Genomic DNA, 14609 nt, shown 5'->3' with positions numbered 1-14609 from the left:
AAACAAACAGAATTTGGTTATCTCTTCACTCAAAGGGGCAAGAAGTAGGTACCAGGATCCCGGCATGATGGTGTGCTTGGGTAGTGTGGTGTCATACGCCAATAATGGGAATAAATGGGAGGGGGTGGGTGTGTGCAGGACAGATATCTAGCAGGCAGACATGTGTCTGGAACTCAGAACACAGAATTCTATAATATCAGCACATAGGTTTCACTGAAGCCATTACTGTGAATGCTATCACCCAAAGTATTTTCTGTTTTTACTCTAGATATCTGGAACTCAAAGGTAAAGTCATAAAAACTTATCATAACTATCCACTGCATCATTTATTTGTTTAGATGCTATCTGCCATCTTTCCCAATGGAAATGTTTCCTTTGATCCCTAAAGGCAAGGACTGTATATTTTATCCGTTTAGGCAGAGCACCTATTACAGTACCTGGTACAAAACAAATCCTAGCTAATAAGTATTTGTTGCGCAAATAATTTTTCGCAAAAATCAAAGGGTAATCCAATTTTACCTTACTTGTGTTCTAATTATATACAAAAAGGACACTCGAATTTTAAAAGTAGTGGAAAAACCTCTACTGTATGCTAGGGATACACCAGAGTATATCAGCTTGGTGTTTGGTCAAAATCTATTACTAAGGTTTAGCTTTTGAAAAGTCATTATCAGCCAATATTCTTTCTAGTACCCCAAAACTAAGCATAAGCAATGAGAAATATGAGAGAATAAGTTACCTATCACATTTAACCAGCATGACAAAGTCAGTACCAAAAAAAGGCCGGGGGGTGGGTGGGCAAGTGAACATATGCTTTCCAAAAGGCATAAGCATTCCACTTAGAGTAAAACACTCCTTGAGTTTTGTGTGATAAAATTCTATCACTTTAAGTATAATAAATGTGTGCACAATAGTACAAGAGCAAACTGCTGCATTAATTAATGACCGTTATAAAAGCTGCTAATTTTGCTTGAAAACAATTGTTAATTTTCCAATTGTTAAAAATGGAATTTACACGAGCAGCTAACCATATATTTAGAGAGTGCTATTTAATTCCCTTGAGGCCAGAAGACTTTTAATAAAAGGAGCTATTTGGGAAGCCTTCATATCTTGGATATGAAGATAAACTATAAGTAGAATAGCAATTTTGTTACCGCAAAATTGCATGAGGGAAAATCTCCAAAACTAATAAAATTCATGGATAAACCTATGAGATACCCCAAAATTACTATGTTCCTCTACTGACCTCAGTTGAAAAAATGAACATCTACTTGGAAGAGCCAACATGCAATATAGTGTCCAAGCAGCAATCTGGAAGCTGACAGTGCTGAGAATTTATCCTGCACCCAAAGGTCACATTTTTAAAATGTGACAACCAAACTTTTCGTAAGCTTGTAAAGAACTTTCTGTGAAAACTCCTATTTATATTCTTCTATGTCAGTAACATTCAGCCCAGCATGATTCTTTTTTTAACAATAAGCCACTCATCCAGAAGGTGTGCCAGATGTAACTTTAATCTAGACAAACATAGATGCGCACACCTATGTGCAGGAGCAAGATAAAGAGGCAGATATGATGAGTCCCTTATGAATGTATTATTAGATCTATCATTCAATTTACAAACAGCTTCAAATATATTCCTTCGTACAAAATGGAACACCTGAAACGTTTTTTAAAATCCCACCCCCCCAAAAAACAAAAAATGATTACTTTCTCTTTTCAGAAAACAAAGATCAACGAAAACCAAAACCAACCAGCAATGTAACTAGGGATCTATTCCAGATTTTTATGTAGCTATTTCTTTTTCAGTTAAAGACTACATTTTCAAACATCAGTTTTTACATATAACCAAATAAGACTCTTTCTCTCTGAATCTCAAATTTACAAAATATAATAGAATGTCTCACAATCTGCCTGAGTTTCAAGAATGCATGCATTTGCAAGTTAATGATGCTTTATCCATTAACTACACTACATTTAAGAGTTTGACTGTAACTAGGTATGTACCAGCCTCCACTTTTCCATATATAAGATCACCTCAATTAATTATAAAGCAATCAAAAATGTCTTCACACCGTTTCTCTCATATAAATATAGATGACAAAGGGGAAGAAGAGCAACAGGGTGGCAGGAGAGAACAAGGAAAGAAAAAACAAAACCCCAGATCCAGTTTGTTTTAATAAATCATACAGAGAGGTATAATATCCTTAAGTTTCAGAATTTTATTAAAGCTATACTACTAAAACCTACTCCTTATATCTTTAAAAGATTTGCTATATTCTAATTGGGCTCTGAGAGAGACATGCATTCAACCATAGAGGTGAATATTTTAGTTATTTTATTAACAGAAAAAAATCCAACTTCCGCCAAAGTATTAGCCAATATTCACTTCTGAAAAACTCAAGTACCAGCAATTACTATATTTTATTTGTATTAATAGCACTATAAATCACTGATTACCAGACAAACTGAGTCCCAAAGCCAAATTTAATAAATATTCCAACTATCTCTGGCATTTACTGATCTGAACAATTCTCCCACTGATTGCTGTTTATCAAAAAACATCCCCATTCAAAATATACCAACAGTACCCACATTCCCTCAGACAACCATAGTCTTACTATATTTCAAAACTTGAGTCACCTGTATGCATCGTCTTCTTTCAAGTCTCATATCATCCTGATGGGGTGGGGGAAGGGAGGGAAGAGTCCGGCAGCAAAACTATAACACTGTGTGAAGAAAAACAGATTATGATAAGAGATAATGATGCAAGACAATTACCCCTAATTGAGGAATAACTAATGTACTTACAATCCTCAAAACATATAGATAAAATTATACTGCAAACTCTCAAAACTCATTTACTAACATTTAAGTTCACTTGAAAATAACTTCCTTAGTCTTCATTAATCAAAGTTAATTATATATAAAATTTATAAATGTAAAGTATTCATCTGTCAGGGAAAAGATAAAATTTTAAAATCTGCCTGCTACCAAGGAAAATTTCAGGCATTTCTAGGTATAAAATAAATACTGAATAGTCCACTATTCTATAATTTATCTGGAGGAAAAAAATCTACATTTTGTAGTCTCCATCAATTCACAAATCAATATGAAAGTGAATTTACTTTTCATATGGTTTACTATCAAGGTAGAGGTAATTAAAGTTACTTAATAGGAATGATAACATGTTACACTAATAAGTTATTTGTAATTTAAATTCTGAGACATTTCTCATAACTGCCCCAGTAAGTCCACAAACTCTCTTTTGCTCTGATGGCTTCTCTTACTTTATTGTAACTCTTTTACAGTAATTCCTACTTACTGCTTCCACTGCTATTTCATGATTGACCAACAAATACCCATAATGACTGATGGGAAAGGGAAAGCAGGCTCATTGTTAACAGTGATAACAGCAAGAAACTAAAAACAAGTACAGGTTAAAAACCTGGCTTATAAATTAACTGAGTCTACTTTTTTTTCCCTAAAAATTTATCTTTAAAATGGTTACTAAGGAAAAAAAAAAAAAAGACATCAAAAAAATAAAATAAAATAAAATGGTTACTAAGGGATATAATGAAACAATGTTGGCTAAATTCCCAGGCTAGCCAGAAGAAACCTGTTAATTCCAAAAGATATTATTGGGGGCATGGATACTGGGGACCCTGAAAGACAAAAGAAATACAGAAAGATCCCAATTCTAGCTTCTTTCTTTACCTGGACAATTCTAAGAGAGGTTTCCTTTCTCTCAAATCCAGATGCCTATAATTCCTTAAATTTTATATGGTGACATCACAACCACCCTGGCTAATAATAACCACCCTGCCTTCCCCAAAGTAGTTCTAAGCTCCTAAATTACCAACCAAAGTTCCCACTGCCTCAATGTAGTTCATTTCAGGTATTAATGCTAGTTAGTCCAAATGAACCTCTAACTGGTAGAATTCTAAGCAGTGCTGCAAAATAAAGAAACTATTCAGGCAGGTTGAAGAAAAACATTTTTAGGCGAGTGGGTCATGAAAAAAATATTTCTGCGCTTCTGTTATTTCTCCTTGTACTTCTTAAACTCAAAGTTCTTTTAAAAACTCAAAAGTTACCAACATTAGGCACTTCATTGGAAGAGTAGTTCAGGGACAGAGGTTTAAATGGATGAATTATGGAAAAAGGAATTGTCTATGATTGAAATCATTAACTATAATCCAGATTCCATTCTTGAAGAACTACCTTCCCAGTTCAGATGCTGCTATGGCAGCAGGTGAAACCCTAGACCATGGGCAAACTGGTACCCGATTTTGGAGTGGGTGGATGAATGGATAGATGGATGGGCATTAGGGTTTTGCATTAAAATAGTTATATTTGCAAAAAATAATCAGTAACTGAATAAATGAAAATCTTTTCCTCCAAAAACTTTTATAGTAATCCCCTCCCCGCTGAAAATGGTCTGTCTTAAAATTCTAGCATGGACCAATGGAAAAAGGGAATATAAATTCAACCTCTTGCTATGAATAAATCAAGTTCTTATGTTCTCATCATCATATTCTTCACCTATAAAATATTACAATTCTACCTTGCCAGTATCAATGGCTTCAACAGGAATAGACGATCTAACTGACAGAACAGCGCTTCATAAGAATAAAGCAGAATAAAAAACATTAGAATTCTTTTACTTTATTAAAAGTTCCTAGAAGTTAGCATTTACTTCATTGTTTCACACGTAAAATCTAAATATAAGAAATATGCATCAAAATTGTCTGATCCTAAAATTGTGACTTCTTAGAAATGCCATCCATTAATTACCACCCATTTGAAAAGCAACCTTTAGCAATGGGTAAATATCTCCACAAGTTAAATTTGCTTCTGATATAAGAAGCAACTAAACCATCACACACTTAGTAAAGATAAACACAAGAAGTAATTATTCCATATGTCTCCCAGGTTAGTCAGTTTTCAAGAAAAAAAAATGGTTTATATTAGCTAAGAATTGTACAAGAATAATAATACGAAATACTAAAATGTGCTTTGAACACGAGGTCTATAGATACAATATTCTTTTCTTAAAAGTTTTTAAATTAAGTCATATTTTAAATCTTCTGAAATATCTTACCGTGTATTTAGCCTTCCCCCATAAATGGAGTCATTCACAAATTATGGAGCAAAAATCAGATGCTAAATGAAAAGCATCTACTACTGTTACCATAGGAATCTCTTAAAATCCTCAAAACCTTTTTGGAAGTATGTTTTAGCTCACATTTTGCCACAGGCAACATAATGGTCTGTGAACAACCCAGGAGCTGAGCTTAAGTGGGTTTTGAAGATAAACTAATGTACAATCCATTTTTTATTTGTCTGAAAATTAGTGCATAAAATTAAGCCTACAGCCCAGCACATCTACAGGGAAAGTAGAATTTTAACCAGGCTAAGTTAGAGCACACAGTATATTCAGGTATGTATCAGGTTCAGTCTCTCTCATTAGAGACAAACAGCATCGAGATGCCCAATTAAAAGCACTGATATATTAAAACTAACAATACTAATCTACAAAAATCTTAAGAGTGGCAAGGCTGTGATAGAAATTAATGCATTAGCAAGACCAAATTAATTCAGGAGGTATTAAACTAAAAAAATTATATCTAATTACAAAATAAAGTAGTTGGGAAGTCATACAAACAGCAGATAAAAAAATCAGTGTAATACAAGGAGCTTCAAAGGTACTGGTAAGTACTACTTTATTTGTAAAGCTGGGTGGAAGTACATGGTTGTTTTTGTTATCTTTTAATTGTACATGTTATAAATATCCTCATATGTATATTTCACAATTTTTAAAATATAATCCATATGAAAATAAAATATGACACACAATGAGCCTTAAGAAAGCAATTTAAATAGTTCCAAAAAATGCAATTAAGAATAATCCACGAAAATGAAATCAAGGAAAACTTAGTGAAGACACTTAAAATTTAATTATGTAATTACGTAAAATTTCTAGTGTGACTAACATTCCTTATGAACTTTTTGCTCATTTACAGGAACACAGTAGAGACAAAAGAAAATATTTTCTTCTTTTTCCATACAGTAATTTTAAAAAATTTTTCTAGAATTATAACCACCAAAGGAGTCAAAAGGAAAAGAAAATAGGGAAATGTCGTGATTTTGATACCTAATACCCAAGAAATAAAATCTTTAACTGATTCCCCAGTAAAATAATCAAATGGCATACAAGGAGGAAAAGCTATACACTAATGGGCGATTTCAAGTGAATTCCTAAAAAGCAAGAACGTTTTTCACACCTCTCAAAATCCCCAGGAAATAAGAGTTTAAAAAAAAAAAAGCACAGATCTTTTGTAAGTGACAACATGAGTAAAGCGGTAGGGGAAAGGACATTTGCTAAATACTTACTATGCATCAACAACTCTGCTGAGATACTTTATATATGTTGACACATTTAATCTCCTACCAATCCTTTAAGTAGTAACGGGTTTTTTTCCATTTCACCAATAGGAGAACCAAGGGTCGAAAGATTAACCAGCCTAAGGTCACAGCATGTGGACTCTGGTCAACACTGAAGTCACTATTTTTCCACCATGTCAAGATGCTGCTCATCAGAAACCAATGAAATGATTTTAAGAAAATCACAAAGATGCAAGAATTCAGGTCTATCTATATTTGATTTTATACCCTGTACTCACTCTTTTGCCTTAACCAACCCAAACATGAAAAAAAATAAAAGCTCATAAGCAGTAAACTAATTTGTACAAAGCATTTCAATTTAAGAAAATGGAACACTTAATTCTCTCCAAAGGTTAGTAGAGAAACTTTAATTCTAGCACAACAGATTGGTACATATTTCCTTTATCAAAAAATTTTAAAAGAAGACAAACTGAAAAGAAGATAAAAACTGACAGCAGATGAGTCATTTTCTCACTAAAGCCTTGGGCAAGATAAAAGAGCATGTAAGATTATAAACCTGGGTCTTGGATTATACTACTCTACTGGCATCTTGGAAGTGCAATAGCTGAGATACACGTTAAAGAATAGATCAACATATATTCCAAGAAATTACATGAGACCTAATGTAATTCTGAGTATTAGGGAGAAGGTTCAAGAACTAGAACTGAGTGGGTTAACTAGACATTGCTCAAAATTTTTGCCATCTCAAACACCAAGTTACTCAGGCTCTATTAGGACCTCACCTAGGCTCAAATGAGACAAAATAGGCACTGAGTATTTGAACACACCAACAAATACAGGAAAACAGAAGGAAATGCTCCATATGCATATTACCTGTAACAATGCATAATGTACTGGACAAATTATCATTTTTTTAAACTTCAAGGGAAAACTGAAAAGTTTCTAAGGATAAGTTACAGGCCAGACGTCTTCGCGGAGAGTCGCCGTGGTTTCCTGCTTCAACAGTGCTTGAACGGAACCCGGTGCTTGCCCCTGTCGGCCAGCCACCCCCAGCTGCTTGCCACTATCCGTCCAGTGTCGCACAGCCGCCACTTCTCAGCCACCCATCATGACGACCACATCCCCGTCACAGGTGCGCCAGAACTACAACCAGGACTCGGAGGCCGCCGTCAACTGCCAGATCAACCTGGAGCTCTATGCCTCTTACGTCTACCTGTCGATATCTTACTACTTTGACCGTGATGATGTGGCTTTGAAGAACTCTGCCAAATATTTTCTTCACCAATCTCATGAGGAGAGGGAACATGCTGAGAAACTAATGAAGCTGCAGAACCAACGAGGCGGCCGAATCTTCCTTCAGGATATCAAGAAACCAGAGCAAGATGACTAGGAGAGCGGACTGAATGCAATGGAGTGTGCATTACACTTGGAAAAAAGGGTGAATCAGTCACTACTAGAACTGCACAAACTGGCTACTGACAAAAATGACCCCCATTTGTGTGACTTCATTGAGACCCATTACCTGAATGAGCAGGTGAAGTCCATCAAAGAACTGGGTGACTACGTAACCAGCCTGCGCAAGATGGGGGCCCAGATTCTGGCTTGGCAGAGTATCTCTCTGACAAGCACACTCTGGGAAGCAGTGATGAGAGCTAAACCTTATGTTGGCTTCCCCAGAGCCACAGGGTAGTAGTGCGTGTGTGTTGGGTTTACCTTTTCTATAAGTTGTATCAACATCTACCAAGTTCTTTCATTGGTACCATTCCTTCAAATAAAGTTATTTGGTACCCCCCCCCCAAAAAAAAGGATAAGTTACAATCAATAAGTGTAAATAGTACAGTATTCTGTCAATTCAAAATATGTAAACTGCTACTGATATTCTATTTTGCTTGCTACCTTTGTCTTCCTTTAGTGAATGTAAAAATATTTACAGTGATTTGCATAGGTTTGTATCAACCTTCAATTCCATCAACAAATTTATATCTATTCTCTTGTATTTTGAATTCCTCAAACGTGAATTCTCAGACCACAGAACTTTTCGGCAACTTAACCCCTACTTCTAGAGAGTCACCACTTTATTACTCTATACTAAGAAATATGTCCATCATAAGCAGACCTAAATTCCAGAAGGCTCATTTCTAAGGTTGAAAGTCAACATTAAGTACCATTTTAGTTGTGCATGGAATTAAACAGACTTTTGTAAAGCTGGTTTGCCTCTAGCTACATTCTCTCCCCAGTGCAGGCCCACATTTCTAATAGCCCACTTAACTAATTCATTGTCCCAGTTATCACTGTTTCACTGCAGCTGTCTTATCTTCAACAAGCACTGTTCTAAATATTTTACTTAAATTCACTTAATTCCCATAAACAACCACATAAGGTAGTTACCTCCATTTTACAGGTGAGGAAACTAAGGCCCCAAGTCACACATGTGACACACACAAAGTGAAGAGAGAAAATACTCCAACCCAGGCAAACTGACTCCGTAACTAAATGCTGTAAGGCAGTCTGTTAAACTGAATTTACCATCTCCCCACCCAAAAGTGTGGGGGGGGGGGGGGGCGGAGCTTGAGGTCAGGGAGTCAAGGGGGAAAAAATCCACTTCTTACTTTATATTCTCTGTCTTGTGCTTGATTAATGGGTGTCATCGTCAGCCAAATGCCTAAACAATCTAAGACTTTCCTCTTTCTTATCCCACATACAATCCACAAATTTGTGTGATGGATTTCTCCTCAGAAATGTCATTCAAACAGGCCCTCATTTCTACATTTCTATCTTAGGCAAGGTCCCTCATTCTATTCTCCATGTGGACCCCCTGGCCAACTTTTTACCCATTCTAGCCTATTCTTCATAAGAATTCTATGCTTTAAAAACAAATCCTGACACTACTCCACCCCAGTCATGTGTAGTTATGTTATTCAGAAGCTAGAAGCAAATAATGATAGCATTTTCTCCATTTAAAATAAAAAGCTTCAAGTTTTTCTCCTATCATGTTTTATGCAAAAGAGTTACTGTTTTCTGATTTTAAAGTATTACATGCTCATTATTAAAATAAAAATGAGACAAAATAAATATAAAGAACTAAAACTCTCACAAAATTCAACCATTCTAAGATAAATTTTATGGTGGAAATTCTGCTCTTTTCTTAAAATTTGACATTTTTACATCAGCAATTTATATTTGTGTCATCATTTTTTAACAGCTGCACAATACTCCACTGCAGAGATGCAAGTTTATTTTTTGCAAACACTTATTGGGGATATTTGGCTTGTTTCCAATTTTTCATAACCATAAAATTTGAACCTGGGAGCCTGTTTTTACCCATCTGCTAGTAGAAATTAAGAACAAAGTGATATGAATAAAATACCCAGAGCCATCATGATTTCAATCATTTCTGTTAGTTATGCCTGCTTACAGGTATGATTTTATAGCACCTACACATAATGTGCTCAAACTTTTCATTATTCAAATTTATCCTAGATTATAAGAGGACTTAAAAAGGAGTGGCCCAACGACCACCAGTTGCTTCACAAATCAAACAAGACTGAGATCCAATGCTTAGCACTATATATTGATTGTTCCCTCCCTAACCTGTACATGGAGGATAATTTAATTCTTGTATTCATTCCCTAAACAAAGCAGAATCTGTCAGAAGACACTAGGTAAAATGTACAGACTCTAAAGCTTGCAAGTCCTTCTTATAACTAGTTTTTGAGAATACACTCCAATGCCAACAATCAATACCCAGGGCTCCCTCCACATAGCAATGACTTTGTATGGCCTAAAATACACAAAAACACTTATATAATTTTATGTATAAAGTATACATTATAGGGAAACGGACTTGGCCCAGTGGTTAGGGCGTCCGTCTACCACATGGGAGGTCCGCAGTTCAAACCCCGGGCCTCCTTGACCCGTGTGGAGCTGGCCCATGCACAGTGCGGATGTGCGCAAGGAGTGCCCTGCCACGCAGGGGTGTCCCCCGCAAAGGGGAGCCCCACGCACAAGGAGTGCGCCGGTAAGGAGAGCCACCCAAAGTGCAGCCTGCCCAGGAATGGCGCCGCCCACACTTCCCGTGCAGCTGAGGACAACAGAAGCGGACAAAGAAACAAGATGCAGCAAACAGACACAGAGAACAGACAACCGGGGGCGGGGGGGGAGGGGTTTAAATAAATAAATCTTTTAAAAAAAAAAAAAAAGTCTTAAAAAAAATAGAGATTCTAGACCAAAACTGACTTTAAAAGAAAAAAAAGTATACATTATATATAATTAATTTATATGCATGTGTATATATATACTTAGTTGTATGGACTTTTATACACATATAATTATATATATTTCTAAAAGCAACTCCTTTTAATTATCCTTGCATTTCAGAAATACAGAAAAATAACAAGGCTCAAACAGAAAAAAAAATAGTCATTAAAAGCTTAAATTTTTCTTTAAGAAATCTATTATAAAGAATAGTAAAATGATTTTAGTTTTATTTTTGTTTCTTGCTACACTTTCTCAGAGCTTATAAAGAAATGCTATCTCCTTAAAAATTTTTAAAGTGTGATCTTATATTCCAGAGTATCAATCATCCCTAAATATTCCACTTCTCCCCCTTGCTCATCATCCCTCTTCTGGCCCAAGCCTCAGGTGTTACCTCCAATTCTATCCCCTGGCCTTTCCACTCATGTCTCTATACAGTCTTCATCTCGGAAAGAATTACACTAATAATTCCAAAGTCTTTTCTCTATCCTAACCTCTTACTCAATATCCAGTCCAACAATCTGTTGAATGTCTGCCTACAGAGCCCTTACTGCCTCAACTCACACTGCCTAAAAACACATCCTCATCCCCTTCCTAACTTCCTAATACCAACTTAATTTCATGCTGTTTTTCTCTGCACTTTGAAAAAAGTTATACATAGCTTACAAAACACTTTCACATGCACCAAGACATATTCCTCAGCTGCTTCTCCCAACTGAACATCAAGTTGCTCAATCTTTCTTCTCAATCTTATCAGCCAATTGTTTCTCAATTTATGATCACCAAATCTGTACACAATATTCTTAAATATGAGCGTTGGCCACAGTAAATATTGTTCCTATTCAGTTTTCTTTTCTTCCTTATATTCTTTAACTCTTAAGTGAAGCACCAATACCATACTCCATTTGTAGTCTATTTTGCCTCATATTCAAACTCTATTTTTAACTGGCCATTTCAATGAAATGATAGGAAATTTATAGACAAAAGTTTTCGCTAAAAATAACAAAAATTTGAGAAGCAGATTTGGCTCAACGGATAGAGCATCCGCCTACCACATGGGAGGTTCAGGTTCAAATCCAGGGCCTCCTGACCCGTGTGGTGAAGCTGGCCCACGTGCAGTGTTGCCACGCCCAAGGAGTGCCCTGCCACAGTGTCCCCCGCGTAGGGGAGCCCCACATGCAAGGAGTGCACCCCATAAGGAGAGCCGCCCATGCGAATAAAGTGCAGCCTGCCCAGGAGTGGGGCCACACACACAGAGAGCTGACGCAGCAAGACGACGCAATAAAGAGAGACAGATTCCCAGTGCCACTGACAAGAATACAAGTGGACATAGTGGAACACACAGCATGCGGAAACAGAAAGCAGAAAAGCAGACAAGTGGCTGGGGGGCGAGGGGGAGGGAAATAAACAAATAATAAATATAAAAATAAATAAATAAACGAAAATAATAAAAATTTGAAACAAAAATATTCAACAGTAAAAGAAAGGGGAGATAAATTATCGTACATTCACATGATAAAATGTTGTATAATCATCTAAGTTCTTCTTATGACAATTGTATTACATGAAAGAAAAACTCCCATTTTATTTTGTATTAGAAAGGACTCAAACCCTTCCCCAAAACACAGTCTCAGGGAAAGCAAAATAAATGCACAGAGAAAACTCTGAAAGAAAATATATAAAATTACTAATCATGAATGCCTTTTGCTAATAAAAGGCTGAGTGATTCTTAATGTTCTTCTTTATATGTCTGAATGTAACACAAATGTCATAAACATGTGCACCTTTCATAATCAAGAAAAAAATGGTCCAAGAAATTCGGCTGCCTCTTACCATAAAAGTTACTTCATCATCCTAGCTAAGGACCTCTAAGAAAGTCTTTAAAACTCCATAAGTAAAAAGTTCATCATAATAAACTATTACTATTAAGGACTTTTTTTTTTTCAAATCAGCTAGCATACTGCTTGATGTGACTGTTGCTGACCCTGGCATTCAAGGTCTTAAGCATCAGGTTCAGCCTGCCCCAGTTTACCTCCAGGCTCCACCAGATTAGAGGGAGCCTCACACCTGGCCTTAACTGCTCTGTAACTAAGTTTCCTCATCTACAAAATGGGAAGAATCCCATAAGGTTACTGAATTGTCAACACTAGCAGGTGTAAGGCATTTAGAGCCAAGTAAGTGCTCAACACACATCTGCTTCTTCATACTAATATTTTTATTATTATTACCTCTACCTTAGCCTTGTATCTGACTATACAGTTTTCCACAATAGACAAAGTACCATTCTTCAAACTCCCCTTTTTTGTTCAGGCTCTTCCATAATATTCCTTATCCATCTTCTCTGCCCATCAATCCCATGCTCAATGCCCAAGGTCAAGGCCTTTTCCCCCAAAAAGCCATCCCACAGTCCTCCTTACAGACATGACTACTCCTTCATGAACCACTCTCTGCCTTAAACTGTAGATAACTGCATGCCTCTCCGCATGTAGTTCCTGGTTGTGGGGAAAGCCTTGTTCATCTCACCCTGCAGAAGACCACCTTTTTCAATAGCTGACTCTCAATATATGAGATAAAATCAAACTACTTGTCTCCTAAAACATCTGCTTTCGAATGCTGTTGAAACAAGTGAGTTAAAAAATGTTAAATATTTAAAATGAGATAATAAGCACCCGTTAAGTTACACCTGCAACCTAATGGTGGAACAATGAGTTTGCTATGGTTTAGCTCTATAAAACTTAATTCAAAGCAAACAGCACAAAATCTAGCATTTTTGCTAGACTGACGTGTTATATGAGCAAAACAAATATTTTAGCTATCAACTCTATATAAACAGCCATTAAAGCTCAGAAATGTTTTTTAATCCTTTTAAATATCAACCCTCTTTTAAAAGCCAAAAAATTGTTATTTTAATAATCTTAGATGCAGAACCTAAAGATTAAAAAACTTAATGATTCAATGACAAGAGAATTTAAAAACATCCCGTGTCTGAGCAAGTCTTTTTTAAAATTGTTTTTTGTCTTTTCAGAGAGAAAGAAGGGGTTAAAATATCTTAGAACTCTTTTCCATAAAATGGTTTTAAATAAGCCACTAACAAAGATTAACCTACATGTTGATTTCTATTTAAATTTTTTTAAGAATTCAATGGGCTAAATGTATAGTTGTGATGTGAAAATTCAAGGAGTTGGGGTAAAATTTGCTTTAGGATGTCATCAGCTAGCCTTACTGACCAATAAAACTCAAACTTTCGTGCGAAAGTCCAAAATATAGATAGATCCCACTAACTTGTTTAATCAACAGACGTTCTCTAGCTACTCTTGCAGGTAAAAATTGCACATTCTAACAAGTTCCCTACAAATTCCCTTTTTTCTATTCTCATGTTATCTAACCCAAATGAATTATGCAATAACAGTTGTAAAATATTGTATACATACATTAAATTTATTTTCCCATTTAAAGCCAAGAGATCTTCAATTTAACAGATGTGACAACTGAGATCTAGAGAGATTATGTGTCATGCTTATCTCAAAGTAACAAGCATTGTAAGACTTGATTATCAAGCCAATGAGAAGAGCAAAATAAGTCAACTGCCACCTTGAGCACTCAAATTACACTGCTACAGGAAAGTATGTGCAAATTAATATTACATAAATAAACTACAAAATAAGAACATGAACATACTCATATACAAATGAAAATGAACAGGAAAATGTCCAGAAAGATATAAAAAAAAAACGTTAATAGCAGTATCTCTCGTCAGAGCAATGGGGCTGGGAAGGCAATGGGGTAGGAGTGTGGGGAGAGTCAAAAGACCATATATACATCTGCATATACTTCAATAACTTTTAATAAGAACATATTGATGCCTCTGGATATAACCAAAAAATAATTTTAAATAATTGCATACATACAAATAGTTATTTTTTTAAAAATCAGATGTCAGGACATGAATA

At 35.7% G+C, this 14609-nt stretch overlaps 1 protein-coding gene and 1 pseudogene across 10 annotated transcripts in view; one reads left to right on the top strand and one right to left on the bottom strand.

Annotated features, from left to right (window-relative positions):
- DYRK1A (dual specificity tyrosine phosphorylation regulated kinase 1A) overlaps positions 1 to 14609 on the bottom strand; it is a 147729-nt gene that overhangs the window by 93331 nt on the left and 39789 nt on the right. For 9 of the 10 annotated variants that reach the window (XM_058296234.1, XM_058296230.1, XM_071214956.1 and 6 more), the window contains exon 2: positions 2644 to 2729. The exons of the other annotated variant lie outside the window; for it this stretch is intronic. In XM_058296234.1, the coding sequence (XP_058152217.1) occupies positions 2644 to 2653 (10 nt within the window). In that variant the 5' untranslated portion in view covers positions 2654 to 2729. The remainder of the gene's footprint in view (positions 1 to 2643; positions 2730 to 14609) is intronic. 10 annotated transcript variants of the gene reach the window in all.
- LOC101425089 (ferritin heavy chain pseudogene) lies at positions 7514 to 8150 on the top strand (annotated as a pseudogene).

Source organism: Dasypus novemcinctus, chromosome 4, assembly GCF_030445035.2.
Source record: "Dasypus novemcinctus isolate mDasNov1 chromosome 4, mDasNov1.1.hap2, whole genome shotgun sequence".
NCBI classification, from domain to species: domain Eukaryota; kingdom Metazoa; phylum Chordata; class Mammalia; order Cingulata; family Dasypodidae; genus Dasypus; species Dasypus novemcinctus.
This window is presented reverse-complemented; position numbering and strand designations above follow the sequence as displayed.